The 25,103-nt window shown below is 36.6% G+C and overlaps 1 protein-coding gene across 2 annotated transcripts; it reads left to right on the top strand.

Moving 5' to 3' along the window:
* Positions 1 to 25,099, top strand: SERPINB2 (serpin family B member 2). Of its 2 annotated transcripts, XM_056824228.1 has the most exons (9): positions 1 to 109; positions 9,848 to 10,028; positions 10,619 to 10,795; positions 13,823 to 13,945; positions 17,230 to 17,358; positions 19,023 to 19,140; positions 21,523 to 21,665; positions 23,613 to 23,777; positions 24,116 to 25,099. In XM_056824228.1, the coding sequence occupies exons 2-9, from the start codon at positions 9,876 to 9,878 to the stop codon at positions 24,518 to 24,520; spliced, it is 1,413 nt and encodes a 470-aa protein (XP_056680206.1). In that variant the 5' UTR covers positions 1 to 109; positions 9,848 to 9,875; the 3' UTR covers positions 24,521 to 25,099. The 2 variants fall into 2 exon arrangements, with proteins under 2 accessions (XP_056680206.1, XP_001365843.1); XM_001365806.5 differs by lacking the exon at positions 9,848 to 10,028 and having other exon boundaries at positions 38 to 109.
* Positions 25,100 to 25,103: the final 4 nt, after the last annotated feature.

Genomic DNA, 25,103 nt, shown 5'->3' with positions numbered 1-25,103 from the left:
TTTGGGAGTGGCAAGAGCTGTATAAAACCAGTCAGTCATCCCAGCAAGTAAACTGAAGTAAGCCTGAGAGAAACTTAGCTGTCAAGCCAATAGTTCCTCAGTCTCAAAGGTAGGTAACTTTTCCTGTGATCATTTTTGTGGAAAATGGGGTTTCATTTTCATTATGGGTCTTTACTCACATTACTAATATTTTGAGAATAGAAATGTAGGGGAGAATCTGGTGGGAAATCAAACAGCAATTATGAGGCTTTTTAAAAGGAAATGAAAAGATTTTAATTGAACATTTTAACAATTTTTAAGGTTAGGGAGGGATTTTTTGCCTTTGTTTGGTCTTAGACCCCTTTGGTATTCTGGAGAAGTCTATTCTCAAAAATCGTACTTTCATAGATATGAAATACAATACAGAGGATTATAAAGGGAGCAAATTATATTGAAATAGAGTTTTTTTTTAAACCAACCTAAGTTCAGATTGCATATTAAGGCCATTTCCTCTAAATCATTTTAACATATGAATCAGAAGGTAGTCCTGTGAATTTTGGGATTAAATTTATATTTAAGATGTTTAATTAATTTTATGGAACAAATTAGGAAAAATACATCTTGAACTACCATTTGTTTGGGTTTTTCTATTTATCAACTAAAAGCAATATGGAATGGGAGGAAAGGTCCTATGTCTGAAGTCACAGGACTTGGGGTTGAGTCTCTATTCAGCTACTTATTGCCTGTGTAGCTTCTCATAAGTTATTTAACCTCACTGGGCCTCAGATTTCCCTTCTATAAAATAGAAGAGTTGGATTTAATGATATTTAAAATCCCATCTAGATGTAGATCTATATTCTTCTGAAAACTACCCAAATAAAACTGGAATTTTTTTCCTGAAAAGATATATTCTAGAACAAAGCAATAAAATTGTAAGTGAAGATTTTTTCGTTTTTATTTGACTCTATACATTTAAGCAAATTTAAATAACTGAAGATGCTTTGAATAGGGAGAATGAATTTCCATCAGTCACTTTCATTAATATTTAACTTTCATCATTAGTTGGTGACCATAATGTGGGGGATTTAGGGAATTTTCTTTAGGAATAATGGTGGTATCAACAAGACTCCCAAATATGTTCTCATTTATTCAAGGAACTGGATTCATGAGATGGAAATACTCATGTCATTTGACAATTCTGACCAGTTATTTGACTGTCTGAATGAACCAGTTGCTTCCAAACTATGGTTCCATTTCAAACAATCAATTATTCTATCATGCAATGTTCCAAACTGACATCAGTCCTTTTTTTTTTCTTTTGGGTGTGGAAGAGATGTGTTGATTATTTTGGAGGTTTATTTGAAAAAACAAGCCTGTTCATCTTGTTTTCCATCTCCTTATTTTGGTTTCATTCTCTGTTTGTTGCTACCATGTACCAGCAAAGGATAGAAGCTAACCCATGACCAATATGGAACTAGGTTAAGGGGAGTGGAGAAATGGGCAGAGCTTGGATTTGTAGGGTTTGATCAAAGTCTGAGATCTCATACTCTTGCCAAGGTGCAAGGGATCTTTTATTATGTTTGAGAACTGACAGGAATAGCAGCAAGTTCAGGATATGTGCACTGTTTCTTCCCATTGTTTCCAAGGATAATATTTATTCCATAATAAAGTCCTTTCCAAGGATAACTAACTAAGAGCCAACTCTTTGTTATTTGAGAATGAAAGGATTATCATTTCTGGCATCATTGAGAAATAATCATCTGGTGTTCTCCTCTTTGATGTCCTTTGTTGTGGTTATATAAATAACTGTATAGTATTAGCATCCCTCAAAAAACAAAGAAAACTTCAACATTCTGAGCTTACAGTGGCAGTAGGGACTTGGGTATGTGGTCCTACCTAAGAAAAGGCATGCTTTGTGTGAGATTACAAGGGACCTCTGTGCTTGAACTCCTAAAAGTTTGGAGTCACTAGGCTTCCATGCTGTATTTATGTAAAATGAATCTTTATATTAAGACAACTGAGTTAAAACTTTAGATTCTAGGAGGCGGTAGGATTCACAGCCAAAATGGACGTTAAAGGACATCTAGACCTATCCGTCCATTTATAGATGAACAAAATGAAGCCCAGTGTAAGTCATGTGACTTTCCCAAGTTCACTTGCATGTAGGACCATTAACCAACCATGGTTTAAAAAGAGTACATTCAGTTCAATTCAATGAGGATTAATTAAGCACCTACCATGGGCTGGGCATTGTGCCAAGGGTCAGAGCTAGAAATGTAAAAACAAAATGCTCCCCAACCATAGGGATTTTGAAACTCAAAAGAGATAAGATTTACAAATCATAGTGTTTAGCACATAGTAAGTGCTGCATAAATGCTTCCTCTTCTTGTAGAGGCACCTCGCCATGAAGGTAGGCTAGTTAGTATAGAACGTAGAGTGCATGAGCAATCATTCCAGAAAGATAGGTTGGATGCAGACTGAGAAAGGCTTTAAAACAGCAAACAAAAACACTACTATGTTATCCTCAAAGCAATAAGAAGATACTGAAACTTCATTAGGAGGGGAGTCATATGGGCAAACATGAAATTAGGAGGAATTCAATGTCCTGCCTGGGATCATATAGCTAGATTTGAATTCAGGTCTCTGTGAGCCCAGGTTAAGCAATCCTCCATCTACTGTGCAACCTAGCTGCCCAGGGATTCGTGGAGGGTGTCTACCAAAGATGGAGCTGAATGGAAACATTTTCCTCCTCACTCTAGACATTAAAATGCCATTAATGTGGTTCAAGTCTGGGCAAACTTTTGGGGCTGCCACACAACACTGTCATCATATATCAAGCCTGCAGTCTTGTTTTAAGAAGCTTAAATTGGGAGGATGTCTGGGAGGAGAAGTGTTAGAGGGAACCTTGAGGAACAGATGCTACAAGCCTACGTTTGAGAACTGGGTTCATTGGAGGACAACAGACACAGTTAATCAACAGCCAAAGAAGACCCTGGGTCTTAAGCTTCATTGTGATGTATCCTGATAATGCTAGGTAGCACAGTAGATAGAGTGCTGGGTCTACGGTCAGGAAGACTCATCATCATGAGTTTGATTCGAGTCTCAGACACTTACTAGCTATGCGACCCTGGGCAAGTCACTTAACCTACTCATCTCAGTTTTCTCATCTGTAAAATGAGCTGGAGGAGGAAATAGAAAATCATTTCAGTTTCTCTACCAAGAAAATCCCAAATAGCATCACAAAAAGTCAGACACATTTGACCTAATTGAATAATGCCTCCACACTTTGACTTAGTCAGATGCTATTTACAGTATTGTACTTAATTTGGTATCATATATTTTAGGCAGGACATGGACAAGCTGCATACTATCCATAGGAAAGGGAATAGGGTGGGGAGACGGTAGAAACTATTCCATTTAAAGGAATGGTTGAAAGAAATTGAGGTCCTTTAGCCCAAAGAAAGGAAGACTGAGGGGAAGGGGAGGGGACATGCCAATTGTCAGATATATGAAGGGCTCTACTATGGAAGAAGGATTACATTTGTTCTATTGGCCTCAGAAAATAAAAAAGAGAACCATGGATGGAGGTTCTATAGAAGGAGATTTTGGCTCAATGTAACAAAAAACTTCCTGACAATGAGAGTTGTCCCAAAGCAGAATAGGGCAGCTGCAGGAAGGAAAAAAAAAGAGAGAGAGATAGAGAGAAAATAAGCATTTATAAATGCCTATTATGTGCCAAGCACTGCCCCCACATACTTTACTGTTATCTCTTTTGAAACTTACAGTAACTCTGAGAAATAGGGGCTATTATCTCCACTTAAAGGTAACTGAGACAGAGAAGTTAAGTGACTTGCCCAAGGTCACACAGTTAACAGATTTCTGAGATCAAATTTGAACTCAGATCTTTTTGACTCTAGACTCAGCATTTCCCTTTCTTCAAGTGGGGTCTGTATAACCATTTCTTTGGATTATTAGTATCTAACATTTATATAGCACTTCAGGCTTTATAAAACACTTTACTAATCAAGCAATCCTGGGAAGTAGATGCTTTATTCCCAATTTACAAATGGAAAAACTGAAGTGGACAGTTTAAGTAACTTGCTAGGGGGTCACAAAGTTATCAAGTCCCTGAGACAGGATTACCTTCCTTCTGGACCAGTGTTTTGTCTACTGTACTACCTGACTGCTTTGTAGTATAATGTGGAAGAAATTCTAGAAAGGTAAAAGCTAGACTAAGGGACCTCTGAGATCCCTCCCACTTTATATTCTATCATTTTGAGTGTACCTTCGATCGTCCCCTACCTCTATGAAAGGAGGCATAGCCCTTACTCCAAAAGAAACACTGTGAACAAAATTTATAAGAGATTTTTTTAAAAAATTGAGATGTTTACTTGCCTTAAATTCAGTTTAAATACCTTTTCCCTGATCAGTTTGAGTCCCCAAATCCAAACATCAAATATTGCCATAAAGTATAAAGGATTAAAAAAATAAAAGACAAAAATGAGCCCATGAATGTGATTAAATGAAATTTAAGAAGCCCTTTCCGGAGGGGACCAACTGAAAACTTTGTAAATTGAAATTCCTAGTGAAGCAAAATGCTTCTGTTGGGCAGAACTTTGTCACTCAGTGGAAGTTTGTCTTATTACACTGTTTTGTTAAACAGTGGTCTAACTTCATAGAAACCCATTTCTATTTCAGCCTGCAGTGTACTCACACATAAATTTCTAGAAGGACCTACGAAATTACAGTTTGCTTTTAGATAGAATAATTCTTGCATATTCAAGATTATATTTCTCCCAACATAGAATAAGAAATTGTTTCTGTATTGTTTAGTGTTTTCAAATATCAAATAGGATTTTATTTTTAAACGGGTTTGTGAGCTCCAATATGGCTGCACTCATTATTGTTTATGACAATAGCATTAATTGTAGTCTCCATGTGAGAATATGTAAGAGCTAGGAATTGACAGACATGTAGGTGGAATAGATAGCCATCTAAATGGTGTCATTGGAAGGACAATTGGAGACATTACCTCCTCCATTCAATTTCCCTGAAATTCCACCATCAGAGAGCCAATCCTTTTAATTTTGAAATATTCTCTTTGAAACCCTTACCATATACACTTCTGAATTTGATTATGAATGGCTACGGAAGCTGACTGAAAACAGGAATCTGAGGAACTTAGAGTTTTGATAGGATAGATAGAAGGGAGTCATTGTAGAGAAGGGGCACTTCCTGGAGAAGACTGGTGAGGACAATGTGCTGTATGGGGAACGAGAGAAAAGAGAGAGATGCAGAAAATGAAGGTCGACAGCCACTGAAAAATAAATAGCCTATTTCATGGTTTGGCCAGTGGATAACTTTGAGAAGAATATATTTCAACTAATTAATAATTAGGAATACTGGTAGTCTGCCATTTTATTTATTTATGAGAATTAGAAACACACACACACACAAATATTTAAAGAATCCTAGGACTTAGGGTAGTAATCATCTAGTCCAAGATCTCATCTAACTGAACAGGTAGATAAATATCTTTGTTTTTAATTTCTTTTTTCAGTCATGTCTGACTCTTCTTGACTCCATTTGGGGTGTTCTTGGAGTGGTTTGATATTTCCTTCTCCAGATTATTTTACTGATGAAGAACAGAGGCAAACAGGGTTAAGTGACTTGTTCAGGGTCTGAGGCTGGATTTGAACTCAAGAAGATGAGTTTTCCCAATTTCTGGCCTCACACTCTATCCTGAACTACCTAGCTGCCCCTGAATGAATATCGAGCTTTTGTTTAAACTCCTCAGTCAAGGGACATATTATTTCATGAGAGAACAACTCTACTAATTAGGATCTTGTTCTTTACTTAGAATCACACCTTTTTATGTTGGAAATTAAAAGAGGGAGTAGAGAAGTTACTTAGACAGGAGAGAATAGTGACAAAGACGTAATGTTAGTGAAGTGGTAGGCATAGGATCTATGATTTCTTTTGCATAAAATACTTTTGGATAAAGAAATTCCCTGTACCAGTCCAGGTCTGCACTTTCTCTGAAATTTAAAGCCTCTGGAGCTGCCTAAAACACTGAAAAGTGGGCCACTGTCAGCAGATATTAGAGGCAGGACTTGAATCCAGGTTTTCCTGGCTAGCTTTCTAGCTCTCTCTCTTAGCAGAGAGCTTAAGTGATGACAGTTCACTTTTATTTGTCACTTGAAAATTTGCATCACGTTTTCTTCATAGTAATCCTATGAATCGTTGTGCCCATTTTTATAGACAAGGAAGCTCAGGTTTGAGAGGTTGAGGCCATAATCGCACACCCAGCAACTACAACAGGGCTGGGAAGTCTGCAAGACCTTCAGCATCCCTGGGGCATTTTCTCTCACACCTCACCCAAGCTCTGTGAAACTTGTCACTGAAGAAATATTTCTTTTGGGAACATCATTGTCCATTTTCCTTGGTGTATTTATGTTCTTTAGTAATTGTAGGGTGGCTTTAAAAAGGCCATTATGTAAGCCTATTACAATATATACATGGAGATAGGTTCACTAGCCCAGAGAAATACACTTCTCAGATTGTGCAAGCCTTCCGCCACACCTTGAGCCTCAGGCACACCCAAGGTGTGTCCCTGTCAGTTGATGAATGCATTGTCTATCACTCTTGTCAGTTTACTTAGTGTAACTAGTTGTATTCATGTCTTTTGGCAACTGGATACCCTCCACGGGGCTGGCCTTGGGGAACCAGGCTTTAGCTGAAACAATGTGAGAAAGGAAACCTTTTTGGGACTTCCAGTGATGAGCTCAGTGCCTGGCACATGAGCAACACTTCACAAATGCGTGTGGACTGCTAGTGAGGAATTTCAAATTCTGTGTGGACTCATTCTTTCAAATAAACATCCAACTGGCGAGTTCTGACAGCAAGCCTCAGGGAGCTATGACCGTGTCAAGAATTCTGGCACCCAGGGCAGATTCAGTCATGGGGGCGTCCAGAGACATTCCACTGCACAGGTGGGTGCAGGAGCCTCCCCTCCGAGAGGAGACATGGGGATGCAGATAATGGGCAGCAAGGGCAAGAGACTGAACATAGGAGAGTGGAGAGGTGCAGAGGAGAAGGGGGGATCCAGGATCCAGGACTGCGCTGGGACTGTCATGGTACTCCATGTTATGGGCCAACTGGAACACTGTAAAGACCAAGGGAGAGCGGCAGGAAGAAACATCCTCCTATAGATTGGCATCCTGGGTCAAAACCCTTATCATTCTGTTCTAGTTACAGGAGAGAATTTTTTTACAGACATATATGAATGTACCTACACATGCAAATATATACATGAAAATATATTCATATATGTACACACATGAAAAGCTATTCATATATACATGTGTGTTTGTATTTGTATGTAGCAGTGCAGTTAGGTGGTATAGCAAATAGAGTACTTGACCTGAAGTTAGGAAAGCTTCTTTTCCTGAGTTCAAATCTGGCCTCACACACTTATTAGCTGTATGACCTGGGGCAAGTTACCTAAACCTGTTTGCCTCAGTTTCCTCATCTGAAAAATGAGCTGGAAAAGGAAATGGCAAATCACTCCAGTATGTTTGTCAAGAAAACCCCAAATGGAGTCACAGAGAGTTAGACATGACTGAAAATGACACATGTAAGGTATTAAATATGTATATACACATATGTGCATATTATTAGAGGATAATATGTGTTTTATATATATACATATATATATATACACACATATGTGTATAATTTCCAAGTGTGTATTTATGGATCTATCTGTCTTTCTCCTTTCCCTCTTCTTTTCCCTTACCCTCTCCCTTTCTCTCTCCTCCTCCCTATGTGTGTATACACACACACACATACACACATACATACATACATACATACATACATATATATATATACAAACACATACTAAGGAGAGGAAAGAGATTTAGAGAAAAAGGAGGAGAAAGGAACATTTTAAAAAATAAAAACATATACCTATAATACTGCTGTTTGATTTACCCTTCCAACCAACCCAACCAAAAAACAAATCTTCCCAGGTGCTATGAATAGATGAGTGCCTGCACCCACATTCCATAATTGTCCACATAGGATCATTTCTTTGGAACTAGAAAGAACCTTTGAAATCTTGTTGTCCAAATCGCTCGTTTTCCAAGTAAGGAAATTGAGACTCAGAGAGGTGACCCATTTTAAATCCCACAGAAAGAGGCTGAGCGTGGATTTTGATCAAGAGCTTCTGATCCCAAATCCAACACTCTCACCAGTGGTCTTCCTTATGGTCAGATTTGTGCCACATTGCAGAGCATGGGAGTAACCCCAGAGAAAGAGTCTGAGAAAATGTCAAAGTGGATGAAGGGTCAGTCAGAAGGCAGGTATGGGAGCAGGTCTGACTCACTGACAAAAAAACAGCAAAAAAGACTCAGAACTGAAATGAGGCGATGGCATTTAAGGAGGGACTCAGTTGCAAGTAGGCAGTGCCTTTAGTTAAGACAAGACTAACACATTCATAATAACAACAGCAACAGTTACTAACATATAGCACTTAAAGGTTTGAAAAGTATTTTGCATCTGTTACATCAGTATATTCTCACAACTCAGTGATGTAGTTACTAGTGTCATCTCTAGTTTGCAGATAGGGACAATGACAATGAAGGAGGCTATGTGATTTGTCCAGGGTCACACAGCTAGTAAGTATTTGAGGGAGGATTTGAACCCAGGTCTTCCTGTATCTATGTTCTATACCACCTCCATGGGAATCTGGGGTGAGACATAATTCCACAAAGCAAATAGAAACAGAATGAAAATATAGAGCTGTGAAATGAGAGGTTGGAGTTGTTTGGAAAGCCTTGAATAACTGTGTTATCTCCCACCCACCCAGATTGACTGTATGACCTTAGACAAGTCACCTAACCCCCTAGGCAGCTCTCTAAAACTATCAGTTGCAGAGAATGTGTTAATTTGCATGATCTACATTGCTAAAAGGAAATTCCCTGATCTTGGAGCTTCCCAAAATCAATGAAATCACACATCTAGTTCTTAATTCCTATGAAAGTGAAAAGTCTATTTAAAGGAAGGAGTATTATGTATTTGAAACAATCTCTGCAAGGTTTTATAATGATGGTGAAATTGCATATGTAAGCACTTATTAAGAAATCAAATGCTTTGTGATTATAATAGAGTATAGCTATTATCATATGTCTGATAGGGCATTTTCTGTGTAAATAGATGCCTGATGACTGCATAATCCTATGAAATGGAGAACATGCCTCCCCCAGAGCTCTCTCTTTAAGAGAGAGGATGAGTAAGGGCCAACTAGAGTAGTATTGCCTCATTATCTTGTACTGTATAGACAGAGGATCCTTCTGGGAACACCACAAGGTGATGGGAAGAATGCAAGCTCAGGGAAGTCATTATGTTCAGGGTTCATCAGTTTATTTCCATATCTGATGACAAGTATATTATTTTTCCAGGTTCCCTAGATTTACAAATTCCTCCAGTTTTATTTTAGGTACGTGCATCCTATTGTTTTTGAGTCTCCAGTTGGCTAAGAGGAAAAGAACATAAAAAAGTAACTATTGCAACATATTTATCAACTTGTCCTCATCAAATCCCTGCCTCATCAAATCCTTTTCTCTCCATGGCCACCCTACAAGTTCAGGCTCTTATCATTTCTCAACTGAACTGTTTATGGTAGCAGCCTCTTAAACAGTCTCCCAGCATCCACCTTTCCCCCTGAGTTGGTAAGCAGCATAATCGAGATTTTACATGCACAATCATGTAAAATGCTTTTCCATTGTTAGTCATTTTGTGGAAGAAAACTAAAAAAAAAATGAAGAAAGAAAGTGAAATCTAGTATGCTTTGGTCCGCATTCAGACTCCATCAGTTCTTTCTCTGGAGGTGGATGGTATTTTTCATCATGAGTCCTTGGGAATTGTCTTGGATCATTGTATTGCTGAGAATATCTAAGTCATTCACAGTTGTTCATCGTACAGTATTGCTGTTACTGTGTACAATGTTCTCCCGGTTCTGCTCACTTCACTCTGCATCAGTTCATGTAAGTCTTTCCAGGTTTTTCTGAAATTCTCCTTCTCGTAATATCTTATAGCACAATAATATTCCATTACAATCACCTGCCACAACTTATCTGAATAAGCATAATTTTGAGGAGAAGGATTAGTAAATGGGAAAAATCAAGGAAGGCTTCTTAGAGGAAATGACACTGAAGGAAACTCCCCATCCCAAGAGAGGAAGGTGGGGAGGGTGGGCATGTCAGTCATAGGGAATCAGTAAATAGGCCAGTCTGACTGGATTGCAGAGTGCATGACAAGAGTCTTGTGTAATGAACCTAGAAAGAGAAGCTGTAGTCAGATAGGATCCCAATCCTGTCCGGGCTGGTATTTACCACCATGGTGACCTCATTTCATTTGTCTGGAACTCAGCTTTCTAACCTATTCAATCAGGGAGCTAAATTAAAGGACCTCCAAGGCCCCTTCCCCTGCTAATCCTGTTATCCTACAAGCAGTAAAGATGGCATGATGACCCTGCCTGGTGCTTATAGTAAGTTGATATTGCAAATAGCAACAAAGAAAGGAAATCACCTCTTACGTTGTATTTCTTTCCATCCCCATCTCATTTATTTCCTAGGTTGAAACAATGGAGGACGTGCAGGCAGCAAACATGGAATTTGCCCTCAACTTTTTCAAGCATATGAATCAAATAGATAATAACCAGAATATCTTCTTTAGCCCTTGGAGCATCTCCTCTACCCTGACCATGATATCTATGGGTGCTCGGGGTAAAACAGCAGAGCAGATGGCAGAGGTAGGTTGGACTTGCATCCTATTCTTAGGGTCACTATATAAAAGACAAAGCTACTACTGCAAGGTGAGAGGGATAAGGGATAGGGGAAAATGAAAAAGTTGTCTTCTGCAATGCTTTCCCCTTCTAGACTCTTTCCCCAGGGTTTATGGCTAAATTCTCCTCTCTCCCTTTTAGAGACATCTTTTTCATTTTCCCTCAATCCTTTTTCCCTCCATCCTTACGCTATCATCCTGAAAAAGGTTGACCTGAATGAAATAAGGCCAGTGCTCATCAAATATGGATAAGGCAGAAGCCTATTATAACTTTCCCTGCTATTACAAATATTCAGCTATATCCAGGGATGTACCAGGGCCAGCTTGAACCAGCTCAAGAAAGTCAACTCCCAGATTTTGAGTGTAAGTGTTTATACCTCAGATTCTGGCAAATGGGGTAACTCAGGACTTGATTTCCCATTTTATGGATTCTATATACTTAAGAAGGTAAAGGAGAAAATATTAATAATGTGGATTCAACTTTAAAAATTTGTCATGTGTAACTTTTTTTCCCCCAAGAGCCAGTTGTCAAACATTTGCCAACACATTCCTAACTACATGCTAATTCAAACCATATGCCCTGATACATGTCAACTAATACATGAAAAGCCTGACACTGTTAGGCTATAGATGGATGATTAAAAAATATTTCTTCAATAATTAAGTAGTTCAACTAATGTAAGCTCCATTGAGAAAGAGAATGATACAGAGTTAGGAATGCTCAATTTGGAGTCAGAAGACATGACTTTGAATCCCAGCAATGCTGTTTATTCCCTGAGTGACCTTGGATAAATTATTTTTGCTTTTCTGATCTTTAGGTTGCCTCATCTATAAAACAAAGAGATTGAATTATATAGTCTTTAGAATCTGTTTTAGTTCTAAATCTACGATTCTCTGAGATCCTCAGTTCAGACACTTCATCCAAAGCTGTAGTGGTGTGAAAGGTGTTTCATCCTGTTGTTATGGTCCTTTAACATAATATCGTATTTTCCCATTTTATAGTTCTTTATTTTTGGTAAATCTCTTTTATTATCTGTTGACATTATACTGTAATCAAAAGTGTGTGAGATTACAAATCAGAAGACCGGGCATCAACTCTGAAGCTAATTATGTGATCATGGGCAATTCACAACGTCCTTAGACCTATGATTCCTCATTATTAAAAGGAGTTGTATATAGATGATGTCTTTATTCTGCTGTTTGACTTATCTCATCACCTTAAGAAGCAGCAAAAGATTGTATGTCGCTTTATGCCCACTTTCCTGATGAACAGACTAGGGTGGACTCCAGGCAAAATATGGACAAAATTTTGTTTCTGACTCATTGTTTCTTGGTCTTGGTAAGTGGACACAGACCCAGATAGCAAACTCTCTTATGCGCAGAGAACAGAGATTTAACCAGCTTAACTTGGGACATATTGTAAGACCTGGATTGGATCATTTGGACGAGTTTAGAATCCACACTATTATTTTCTGGGTTAGTGAACATTATTTCGTTAACATAATAATTACAGCTTCATCAGGAATAATACCTAATTCACACTTTCAGCTGCAGGAACTGATATTCCATGAATACCAGATATGCTTCTAATTCAGCCCTGCTTCTCTCCTATAATAAAACATACTTCCCCTAGAAAGTAGTTTCTCCTTAGTACACACTGACCCATTTAGAAAGGGCCCAACCCACCTAATTATGTCAAAATTTAATGCTTCCTTGAGTTTGCTATAGGTTAAACACAGGGAATTGCAAAAAGATTACTTGCACAATGTTCCTAGACCAGTAACATTTTGTAATGTTTCTTCCTTTTTACCCTAAAAAAAATAAGGAAATTCAACAGAAAATAATTTAGACTTAAGCAATGTCAGGGTCTCCATTTGAAATGTTAAAATCACTCACAGTAAAACACCTAAAATTTTAAAATCTTTAAAAAGATTTTTACTTAAAAAATCTTAGTATTCATTTTTTCCCCTTACCCACTTGTGGTGTCAAATGTTCATACTCTTGTTTCTTAAATTTTTCCCCTGTGCATTTTAAACTTATCTCTTATCCATAGCTGCCATCTTTCTATTGAAAAGCAAAAGTGAATTTCCTTCTTAGTTCCCTAGGACCCATGTTGTTCATTATAATTTATAAATTTTTGCAAGCTTTTTAGTGATTTTTTTTATTTTAAAAAAGTATTCTCCTTTTTGCTTAGATCCATAGCAACTCTCCCACTTCCCATGGGACCTCTTTCCTCCCTACCAATAAGAGGGTTTTATAGTACAGAGAGGGTTCTATAGAGGCAATGATATTTATAGTTACATTTTTCTATTCATGGATTTTTTTAATGTTGATTTTGCATCCTTCACTCAGAGAAATTTTGTTTTTTATTGTCATGCAAAACACACTTCCATATTGGTCATTGCTATAATAGCAAAGTCAGGCATAATCAAAACCCCAAAATAAAATGATAAATACATTGATGTGAAAGACTCCAACAGTTCTTTCTTAGAGAAAATTTTAAGAAAGGCAGAGCCTAAAATGAAATAACCTAGTGACTAACCTGAAAATAAAATTCCATTACTGTTTGCCTTTATGGTCAGCTTGGACACAGCACAACCTCTCTGTGTTGCAATTAATTAGTGATTAGAAAAAGGTTTGGGGATTTTTGGAACAACTCTATGGGAGAGGCATTTTTTAATTTTCAGAAAAGAGTTATTTTTACATTTGAACATTTTTGGTCTTATATATTCCTCATAAAAGAGAGAAAGTAGGTTATCCTACAAGCCCACAGAGCAAACAATTTAGGACCTTCCAGGAGAACAAGAGGAAAACGAGTGTTTGATGGCTATAGTTGTTTCCCCAATACAATAATAGGATAAAAAAGAGAGGAGCAAACATAAAGTTATAAAAGAGGAGGGTAATATTGAGCCAAGTTCTTTACAGTGTCCTGCTGGTGCCTAATACACAATATGCTTACTTTCTCTGAATCCTTCTCTTCTCTTTCTGATCACAGGTACTTCAGTTTAATAAGACTGGAGGAGATGAGGTTGATAACCCTCTGAGAACAAATAATTATACGGACTGTGGGATGATGCAGCAAATCCAGAAGAATCACTATCCTCGTGCCATTCAGAAGGTACTTCATGCTCTGTCCAACTTGTCTCTGCTTTGACTCTTCAACCCTAATTCTCTCTTTTCCTTCCTGCAATTATCCTTCTTCCTCTCTTTCCCTTATCACTCCTCCTTCCTATTCCTGACACGTATGGGTCATAGAAAATGCTGGAATGAAGATACCTTACAAATCATGTAGTCCAATATTCTCATTTTATAAATGGGCAAAGTAAGGCCATAAGAAGTAAAGTAGGATATAATGAAGCAGTGTGGTATAATAAAAAGAGAGATTTGGAGTTGGGAACTTGGATTTATATTCCATTTCTGTCACTTCTTACCTAGCTATGTAATTTGAGGCTGTAAAATGGAGATAGCAAAATTAAACTGCCTCTTTGGGGTCTTCTTGTGAATCAGATGGAAGAATGTAAACAAAATACTTTGCCAACCATGAAGGTGAAGAGAAATGTGGCTAAGTGGATGGAGAGTTGCCTGAGGACCAGAAAGATGTGGGTTCTAGTCCTACCTCTGACGTATACTGACTGTATGGTCATGGGCAAGTCACAACCTCTTAAGAGTACTAGAAACTTCCTAAAATGAAAAAAAATTAGGAGAAGATGCCAACCAACATCAGTAGTGGGAATTTCCTTAGCTAGGAGTTCACTACAATGATCAAAACTTCAGCTACAGTCCCTATGTTAAAAAATAATATAGATGTCAATTTTCATTATTGGATAATTGCTCAGGATACACATCAACTTTATAGCCAAGGCAGAAATTGAGTCATTTTCTGTAATTAATATCAATATAAAAATTACAGGAGGATAGGAGTCCTGTTTTTTTTATTTTTGTATTTCCCATAGTACTCAGAATATTGCTTTGCATATAGGAGGCATTTACTGTTTGTTAATTTTAATTATAAATAGGCAAGATTCACCTTGGTGAGTTGTCTTAATAGTTATGTTTTTTCGTGGCATATAAAGAATTAACAGACGTTATTTTGTAATACAGAGCTCAAGTTATGAAACAAAATGTTTGTGTACTTTCTGAATTGCACCTAAAATGCACCCTAAATCCTGCTTAAAACAGGAAGGGCCAAGGTAGAATTTTAGTCATGTATCCAAAGACATTTCAATAAACACTTTAAGGCATGTACACCTAAAGGTGGCTCATTTTTTGGAAAGAAAAACAAAAGGCCAAGAGAGAGCCATTCAGATTTCATTGAATGTGATTCCTCCTAGATTCATAGACAGAGCTGCTTTTTCAGACTAAAGGATCCAAATGAGGAACCTCCAGTTCTCATTTTATAGATGAAGAAACCAAAATCTAGAAGGACTAGCTCACATTGAGAGTTTGTGGCAGAACCTGGGTTAAAACCCATGCCTGTCTCCTGGTAACTCTGGAACTTTCTACTAGGTTGACTCTGGTCTCAGTGAGATCACAGTCTCTAAAAGTTGGAAGAAACCATAGAGATCATACCTCTCATTTTAGAGATGAAGAAACTGAGGTAAAGTGGAAGAAAAGAGACTGGGTGAAGGACAAGAAGTAAAATATCCTTTATAGGGTCTCCTAAGTGACACCCAAGTGGAAGACCTGAACAACAATCCAACACAGATATCAGTGGATGGGAGGGGGAAATAACAACCATCATCAAAAACCTCAAACCCAAAAACCTTTTGGGAGAGTGGATTAGGACTGGAAATCTCCTCTGGTAACACAGAAAGTCCCAGTGAGTTACACAGCATCTTCAGGCTACACAGCCTTCGAGATACTCCAGTCTGATTTCCTCATTTTACAGATGAGAAAACTGAGTCCTAAGGAGAATTCCCAAAGTCATATAAATAACATTAGGTTAGATACTTAGTATTTATTAAAAGACTATTATATGCCAGGCAACATAGAAACAAAGGCAAAGGATATTCCCAACCCTTGAAGACATCAGTCTAATGGGTTAGACAACATGCAAACAACTATGTGCAAACAAGCTACATACAGGAAAAATTGGAAAAGATGCACATAGGGAAGGCAGTAGACATACGAGGGATTGAGAATGGTTCAATAGAAGATGGAATTTTACTAAGTATAGAAGCCCAGGTCCTCTGGATACAAATGCAGCACTCTAATTCTCTCGTCTTTTTTCTGTCTCAATATTTCAGCTGGATAGGAGATGTTTCCATTTTGTCATTCTCTGTTGACTAGAGAGGCACTAAGACAAAGTGGAGGGTTTGTTCCTGTGAACATTTTTGTGAATAGGATCAGCTCCAGTGGAACCCCTTCCCTAAGAGCCCTGACATGTTGCTACTGACCCATCTCTGGGTACTCTAGACTGCTTGAGGCAACAAAGAAAGGGAACTCTGACAGATTGCATCAGGTAGTTCTGAGAACTCTGGATTTGAATCCCAGTTTCTCAATTTACCATCTGTGCAACATTAAGTAAATCATTCCCCTTGACAGGCATCAGGTTCCTCAACTTCAAAACAAGGTGGTTGGATTAGAAGACTTCAAAGGGAGGCAATGTGGTATAATTAAAAGAGTACTGATTCTGGAGTTGAAGGAGCTGGGTTCAAATCCTGACTTTATATTACCTTAGGAAAATCATAACCTTCCTGGCCCTAAATTTCCTCAGTCATCAAATAAGAAAGTAGAGTAGATGGCCCTTGAAGTTCCTTACAAATCTAGATCTGTGACCCCTGGAAACTCTAAATGTTGTGATTCAAAAAAGAAATAAATTCATACTCTCCAGATTTCTGTACTTTCCATAGAACTGTTAAAAAGAACTCTTACCTCCCATAGATCATGGTTGAGGCATCAATCCTATTTATATAGAGAGATTGTAAGCAGAGAACTGTAATTTATAAGGACCGTTTTGGTATCTATAAGGCAGATCCTTTTGTGTGTGGCATACTTCTTAGTTGGAACTGGGTCACATCAGAAGAGGTAAAAACTTGTTTAAGCTATTTGGCAATTCAATAGAGTATAGCTTCAGGGTACTTAGAGGTTCCCAATGGATATAAAGAGAATTTATATAATTTTCTTAATTTTTATTTTCTTGCATATCATCTGTCCCTGTTGAAATTATTTCAGTGTTGATCCTGTATTCCACAGTAAAATACCAAGCCATAACTTTAGTAAGCATATTTTTAAACTTTATTTTGGTATATACTTACCAAAATATAAGAAGATATCTCTAGGAGAAAAAAGTATTAATGTAAACTTTTCTGTTCAACTCAAAAAAAGTCATGGAGTATATTAAAAAATAACTTCTTCTTTTTCTTGTTCTTGTTGTTCTTCTTCCTTCCTTTCTTTTTAAAGGCACAAGCTGGAAGCAAAATCTTCTCCTCCTTCAAGGATCTCAGTACTGCTATCAACCTACCTTCAGAAGATTATCTTCTTGAAAGTGCCAATAAGCTGTTTGGAGAGAAGTCCTCAAGATTCAAGGAAGTAAGTGATGTCTATCCAACAGAAATTTCTTATCCCTTGGGAGAAAGACAAAAAGGAAAAAAGAACCATAAGAGACATATATTTTAGGGGGGAAATGACTAATAGTGGTTTCCAAAATTTTATTCTATTCATGAATTTGCCTGAGAAAATGTTAACCTAATTAACACAAGAGTTTTCTACATAGAATCTTTTCACTCAATGATAGAATCAGACTAATTCAAATATATCCAATATTTTCCCAACTTTTTATACTTGAGTACTTCTAGATTATTATGGGCAATGTAGTATGATGGATAAAAAGCCCTTGAATCCCAGAAGACTTGGGTCCAACTTCTGTTGGGCTGTGGAATCTTAAACAATCCATTTAACGTTTAAATATTACTTTCGAAATCTACAATTCTGGGGAGGGCTCCAACCTGTTTTTATAGAGGCAATTTCTTCACCGGGGAGTTTCCTATGAGAATGAAATCACAGTTTCAGTCCATTTCCTTTTCATATAAGAATGTGAAAATTCAGCAGAGCTTCCATTTAATTTCACATATTTAACATTTCATTTCTGTATTTTGGTATGGAAAAATACTTAAATCAGTATGATAAAATTTTGGAAAACATGAAAAGGCCTTTTGGATTAAGAAATTCATTGCATACAAATGATAGATTTTCTATACTACCTAGGACTGATGTCCTGATAGTCATACTTAGATATAATTTTTTTTGGAATGACTTTTTTTGTTTTTATAAACCACAGAGTACCTTTTACTGATAGCAAAGTTGTTAGAATTAAACCCTGACATTCACACTTTTTAATTGTAATAAATATGAATAAAGATAGCCTTTTATCAGCCTGGTAGGTAGCCCGAGTTCCACAAGACTCTCAAAGGAGATCTTCCCTCCCTGTTCCGACTCCAAATAAAAACCTCAGCAATGGCAACTGGTAATTGCATACCTGTGTCCAAATTGCTTCTTCTACCGATTATAGTCATTATACACGACAAAGAGTAAGGAAAGCAGAAGAAGGAAACATTGCTTCTCACTTAGCTGTAGCTATCCTCTCTCCCGCCATAAAATATACAAAGTCTCCCTTCTCTGTAATGCTAAATGTCTAAGACAGTCAATCAAGAGAAACATCTAGGAGTGCAGGGTAGAGAGCACTGGGCCTGGAATCAGGAAGAACTGATTTCAAATCCAGTTTTGCATCACAGACTAGCTGTGTAACCCTGGGCAAGTCACTTGCTCCCCTTCTTTGCCTCAGTTTTTTTCAATTGTAAAATGGAAATTATAATAGCAACTACCTGCCAAGTTTGTTGTAGCAATCAAATTAAAAAATATTTGTAAATGTGCTTAGTGCTGTGCCTGAAACATAGTAGGCATTATAAAAATATTGTCATCATTGTTTTTATTAGAACTAAAAACAACAGATAGGAAGGTGGCAAGAAGCAAGAGATATTGAGATTCCTAGAGGAAAGACTTCTACAGGCAGCTTCCCTGCATACTTTTTGTTCTATTGCAACCTTTGCCACCTTCATTTCCAATTAGCCTTAGCAGACATTTATGTTATAATTCTCACAACTCCTAACCTTGAGAATAGGACCGGGATTTGCAGTTTTATCTCTGACCTGATCAGATAAAAAACATATGAACCTTGAGATGTTTTTACTTTTAAGGAATACCTGAGGCTTTGCAAGGAATATTTCTCTGCAGAACCACAATCTGTTAACTTTCAAGGAGATGCGAATGGCGCTAGAAAGGAGATCAACAGCTGGGTTGAAACTCAGACAAAAGGTAGGAAAATTCTCGTAGTGATGTCTTTCCAGTTACAAAACTATGACTCATTGACATTTTTACACATATTTGAAGTTGGCTTTCACTCCCTTGAAACTTAATTCAACAGATTTCATGCAATAAAATGTAAAGTTCTTTAGGGCAAAGAGAGTTTAGGTTTTGCATGTATTCTAGCATAATATTCTGCTCTTAACAGGGACTTAGAAGGAAGAAAGAAAGAAAGGAAGGAAGGAAGAAAGAAAGAAAGAAGAAAAGAAAGGAAGGAAGGAAGGAAGGAAGGAAGGAAGGAAGGAAGGAAGGATTTATTAAGTACCTACTATATTGCAGGCACTGTGCTAAGTGCAACTATCCCACTTTTCAGTTGAAGAAACTGTATTTATGATATAGATATTTTATTTGGAAAGCAGATTACTTGCAAGTAAAGATTGTTCTTTGTATTTTTTTCCCTGGTCCCTAGAATAGTACCTGCCATATAGCAGGAATTTAATGAATCCTCAGCTGATTGGATGAATTGAAAAGCAAAGACCAACTCAGTAATTTTTTTTTCTTTTGGTGAATGTGGCAGTATAAATTTTTTATTCAAAGTTGTGGTTCTCAAATATTTTCATTTCTGGAATCCTTTACACTTTTAAATATAATTGAGGACCCCAAAGAACTTTTATCTATATGGGTTCCATTTATTAATATTTACTGCATTAGAAATGAAAACATACATTTAAAGTATTCATTTATTAGTTCATTTAAAAAAATAAACCTATTATATGTTAACACAAATAACATTTATTTTTAGAACTATTTTCCAGAACAACAAAAAAAAATTTAGTGGAGTAGAAATTTGCAAAGTTTTCAAACATTTTCTTTAATGTTTAGCTTAAGAAGAAATATAAGTGCATTCTAATATTTTCTTCTGCTTTCAAACTGTTGCACTATGTTGTTTTGGTTGAAGTACATGAAGAAAATGTGGCCCACTCTGATATGTAATTGGAAAAAGGAAGAATATTTTAGTAGACAGATAATATGTTAGTATTACTATTAAAATAGTTTTGACCCCACAGAAAAAAAATCTGAAAAGAACTCATGTGTGCTTTTATAAAGTATAAAGATCTGGGATTATTTAGTTTAGAGAAGGAAATGTTAAGAGGTGACTTAAAAGTTTTCAAACATAGGATGATTATGATAATAATGCTGACTTTCCATATCCACTGAGGCTAGAACAAGGGAAAATGGGCTCCTTAGGTGAAATAAGAGAGAGATTATAGAAATAAGCCTATAGACATTAAAAAAAAATTCTCCCTTATTTGGTTGCTAGCTCCCTGATTAGGTGGATGTAAATTAATTACTTATGTTTGCTGGTGAGTTATATTGCATTTATCCCCATTATAATCCCACTTCCACTGCCCGGATTCAGTTTATGGCTACTTTTCTATCTCTGATATTGGTGCCAGGAATTTTGGGAGGTAGGGGTCATCCTTTTGAAGAAATTCTCACTTTCTCCTTTCTGGGTACCCTGTTCCAATCACAAAAATCTGAGACCACAATCTTAATTGTAGTCAAAATTACCTTTTGAAATTGGGTGGAGAAATAAAACCTTAAAATATTTTTTCTCATTTTATCTGGGATCTAACAAGCTTTAAAACAACAACAACCTGGAGAGCATCTTTGATTTCAGGAGTTGGGAAAAAGGAAATGTTAAAAGATTTGCAAAATTTAACAGGCTCTTTTAATTTGATGGTCACTGAACATAGTGAAGAGTACACAGCTACTTTACCCTCCTTCTGATAAATTGCAAAAAGTTATCATCTAGTGATTATCAAGAAAGGCAAGGTTGGGTGACTAGAATTATATAGCAGAACCTTACTAACTTTTATAAATAGGCAACAAATCTCTGTTTTACAAAAACAAACCCCTAGATTTCCTTTAGAACTCACCAAATAAACTGTACTAGAATTAGATCATTACATGCAAAGCTATTGCCCATAATTGCCCAGGTATAACAGTGAGTCATAAAATTTTAAGAACAATTTGTCATTCCCCTTATTCTTAATTTCCAAATTACATGGATTAAAACTCTGTCTAATCATGAAGACCTAGCAAAAGAAAACAAAACCAAGTTGAAAGAGAATGTCACATGTCACTCTCCTCATCCTGCCCCTAAAATTGTCCTCTATTTTCAGTGAGACTAAATAAGATGAGCTTATACCCCCAAACTCTTATTTTATTACAAAAGAGTCATTTTAGTTACTTTCGTGATAGTCCCTAAAACATTAACTATAAAATAGTGACATGTCCTAGAACCAGTTTTATCTGAACCTATAAAAAAGATAAGAAGAATGAGATGGTGCTTATTAAAATAACTCATTAAGTGTATATCCTTCTCTCCAGGTAAAATTCCAGAGTTGTTACCAGAGGGATCTGTGGATGATGATACCAAGTTGGTCCTGGTTAATGCTGTTTACTTCAAAGGAAAATGGAAAACTCCATTCCAGAATAAAGCAAAGAGACCACAGCCTTTCCGAGTAACCTTGGTATGGGAAAATATGATAAGATCTTGCATCAAACTATTATAATCTATAGAATGGAAAATAGACCAACACAAACAAAGAATGTAACTCTTGCCTAGTTATAAATTTCATAACTTTGTCTTCTTTGTTGATCTTGTTACACCTCTTAACTTTCCTGGTATTGCAGCCCCCCCCCCCCCCTTCACTCCTAGTTCTGCCTGCTAAATCCTAAAATCCCCTTCCTTCAAGGTCCAGTCTGGTGTCATATCTTCCCTGAAGCTATTCAGAATCCTTCCAACTTGAAGGAACTCTCCTTGAAAAGCTTTGCTTAATTTCTCTTTTGCCCTTTTCAAAGGACTTGGAGCTAGACATAGCCCTTTGGTACATTTGGTTCATCTCCTTCATTGCACAAATTCATCACCTTCTGACATGTCTTGCAGCTATTTGTGCCTGTGTCTCCCCACTTCTATTAGAAAGACTTTAACTGCCTTGAAGGCAGAGATCTTTTATGTTAAAAAGAAAAAAACCCAAAGCTTTGCAGTTCTCATTCTTAGGACAGTATTTTTATATAGTTAATTAATAAATGCTTATTAGGTAGATTTTAATTTCAAACTTGGACATGTCATGCATTAACTTGCCAACATCACACTAAATAATCATAATAAATAAGACATTTTGTTTGTTCTACAAAAAGCATATATTTATCCCTCCTTAAACCTGAGGGTCTTGGTGTAACTTCCCCTTTTAGCATCTCTAGTTGACTATCTTTGGTTAGATCATAGCTCTGGTGGGTTCAAAATACTGTGTTTCACTTACATGTCAGTCCAATTTCATATTCTTTGTTATTGGTTTTAAAAAACAGACAAATTTTGGATTGACACAATAGATACTGCTAAACAAACTCCTAGAAAAATTCCCCCCTGAAGAATTTACTAGGCTATGTCGCCATTCATTTTTCTAGGACTCTGTTAACAGAAAGGCAAAATGTGCCTTTTTACGCCAGTCCACATGTGTCACTTGTGTTTCATTAGATTTTTGTTGTACTGACATATTGTCTTACACAGTTGTAGTCTTTGTTCACAGTGTTCTTTTGACTGTTTTGTTCACACTTTACAAATCTTCCCAAGGTCCTCAGAACTTCTAGTAAACTAATATTTTATTTTATAGCTGTAAGTTAAAACTCATTTGATCATTCCACAATTTTTCCTTAGCTTTTTGTCATTACAAATATTGTTGTTGTGAATATTTTAACATTTCCATGGATCTTTTCTTACTGCCATTAGCCTTTTTGAAGGTATACACATAGTTCTGAGATTGTTGGGTCAGATTTATGGACAATCAAATAATTTTTGTTGGATAATTGCAGTTTTTAGCCAGAATGGTTTGACCAAATCACAGTTTCACCAATAATGAAGTGGCATGAGTGGCTTCTAATAGTTCCTCTAACCTTGATTTTTTTCTATTTTTGCCCACTTGTTGAATACAAAGTGATAATTCAAAGCTGCTTTAATTTGCATTTCTTCAGATAATCATGAATAATTGGCAAAATTTTCAAAACCTATGCAACAGGTCTATTTATATAATACTTTAAGGTTGACAGAGTACTTGGCAAATATCTCATTTTATCTTCATAGCCACCTGGGGAAGTAGATATTATTATTTCCATTTTGTAGATGGAGATCCTGAGATAGATAAAACTTTCCTGACACAATTAAGAATTTCCTTGGTTGGATTTGAACTTGTCCAGCTCCAGGTCCACTGTGCCATCTCACTTCTTTTTTTCATATCTTTCGATCACTTATCTAGGAAAGGCCATCTTTTAACTTTATAGGTTTGTATTGGGTCCCTACAGATTTTGGATATCATTTAGATTTTCACCAGAGCAGTAAAATGAAAAGATATGTAATGTAATTGAGTGTTTCATTTATATTCTGATTCTCAAACATCACATTTCTCTTTGTTGTATCTTAGACTGAGCGTAAACCTGTACAGATGATGTACCTTCAAGCTAAGTTGCACCTTGGCTACATAGAGGAGCTGAAGTCTCAGATTGTGGAAATTCCTTATGCTGGTGATATCAGCATGTTTGTTCTGCTTCCTGATGAAATTGCTGACTCTTCCACTGGGTTGGAATTGGTAAGGCAATTAGGACCTAAATCTTAGTGACTGATGCTAGAACATAGGATGATCACATTTATTTTTAGAAAATGTGTGCCTGAAGCTGTGGAAATCATCATGTTACATGAATTAAACGTTTTTACTGAAACTTTTATCTAAACCATTAAATAAAATGTCTTGAAAAATGCAGTAAATTCTATCTTCCTGCAAATATTTTACATGGCTCCCAAATTTCCCATTCATTCCCATGATGCTAAGCTAAAATCATTTTAAGTAGAAGAATTCATTTTAAACAACTGTAAAAAGAGGTTTTTAAAAAACACTGATGTGTCTTGTGTTTATTTTTGTGTCTACAGCTAGAAAGAGAAATAACCTATGAAAAACTTACTGCATGGATCAAAAAAGCCACAATGGAGAGTAATGATGTTCATGTGTTCCTGCCCAAATTCAAGATGGAAAAGAATTATGAATTCAAGTCCATCCTGCAGAGCATGGGGATGAATGATGCCTTTAGCAAAATTCAAGCCAATTTTTCAGGAATGTCAGAGAGTAATGATCTCTTTCTGTCTGAAGTGTTCCATCAAGCTTCAGTAGATGTCAATGAAGAGGGCACTGAGGCAGCTGCTGGCACAGGGGGTGTCATGACAGGGCGAACTGGTCATATTGGACTGCAAGTTGTGGCAGATCATCCTTTCCTTTTCTTTATCATACATAAGAAAACCAATACTATCCTTTTCTTTGGCAGATTCTGCTCCCCCTAAAATGGAAATATTCTGTCTGCACAGGATCTTAAACCATGAGCAGCAAACCTCAAAGCTGTTATCTAGCAGTGCAAAAGCCCAGAGGTTCTTCATTGTGTTCCTGTTTCTCTGGGCAAGTTTTATAGATTACAAATGATTAACTGCTCTCATCATTTTAATAGAAATGGAAAGAATGATGTGCACATTTGAAGTGAGAGGAACATTGGTTTGACTGTTCCCTGTTTATTTTGGAGTATAGTTTTCATTGTGTTATTTATTATTTTATAATATGGTATTTTATAAATATTAACAACTGTTTATTGAATATATAACTGATGAAGCCACAATCTGCCAATAGGAAAAGTGACATGCTAATAATGCATTTAGACTTTGTGTCTTGCAGTTAATGACTAGAAAATGTCCTCTTTCACTACCTCCAGGGGGAATTAGTACAATTAAAATGTTCAAAGAAAACAATTTTGAAGGAAATTTAAACTACAATGTATGTAAATATATCTTATGTAGATTTTTAATATAAGCACAGAGTTGTGTGTAGAACTAAAATGGCAAGACAAATAAAAATAAACAATGACAATAAAATGAT

This window comes from Monodelphis domestica, chromosome 3, assembly GCF_027887165.1.
Source record: "Monodelphis domestica isolate mMonDom1 chromosome 3, mMonDom1.pri, whole genome shotgun sequence".
Lineage (NCBI taxonomy): Eukaryota > Metazoa > Chordata > Mammalia > Didelphimorphia > Didelphidae > Monodelphis > Monodelphis domestica.
The sequence above is the reverse complement of the archived record's forward strand: the minus strand, read 5'-3'. Positions and strand labels throughout refer to the sequence as shown.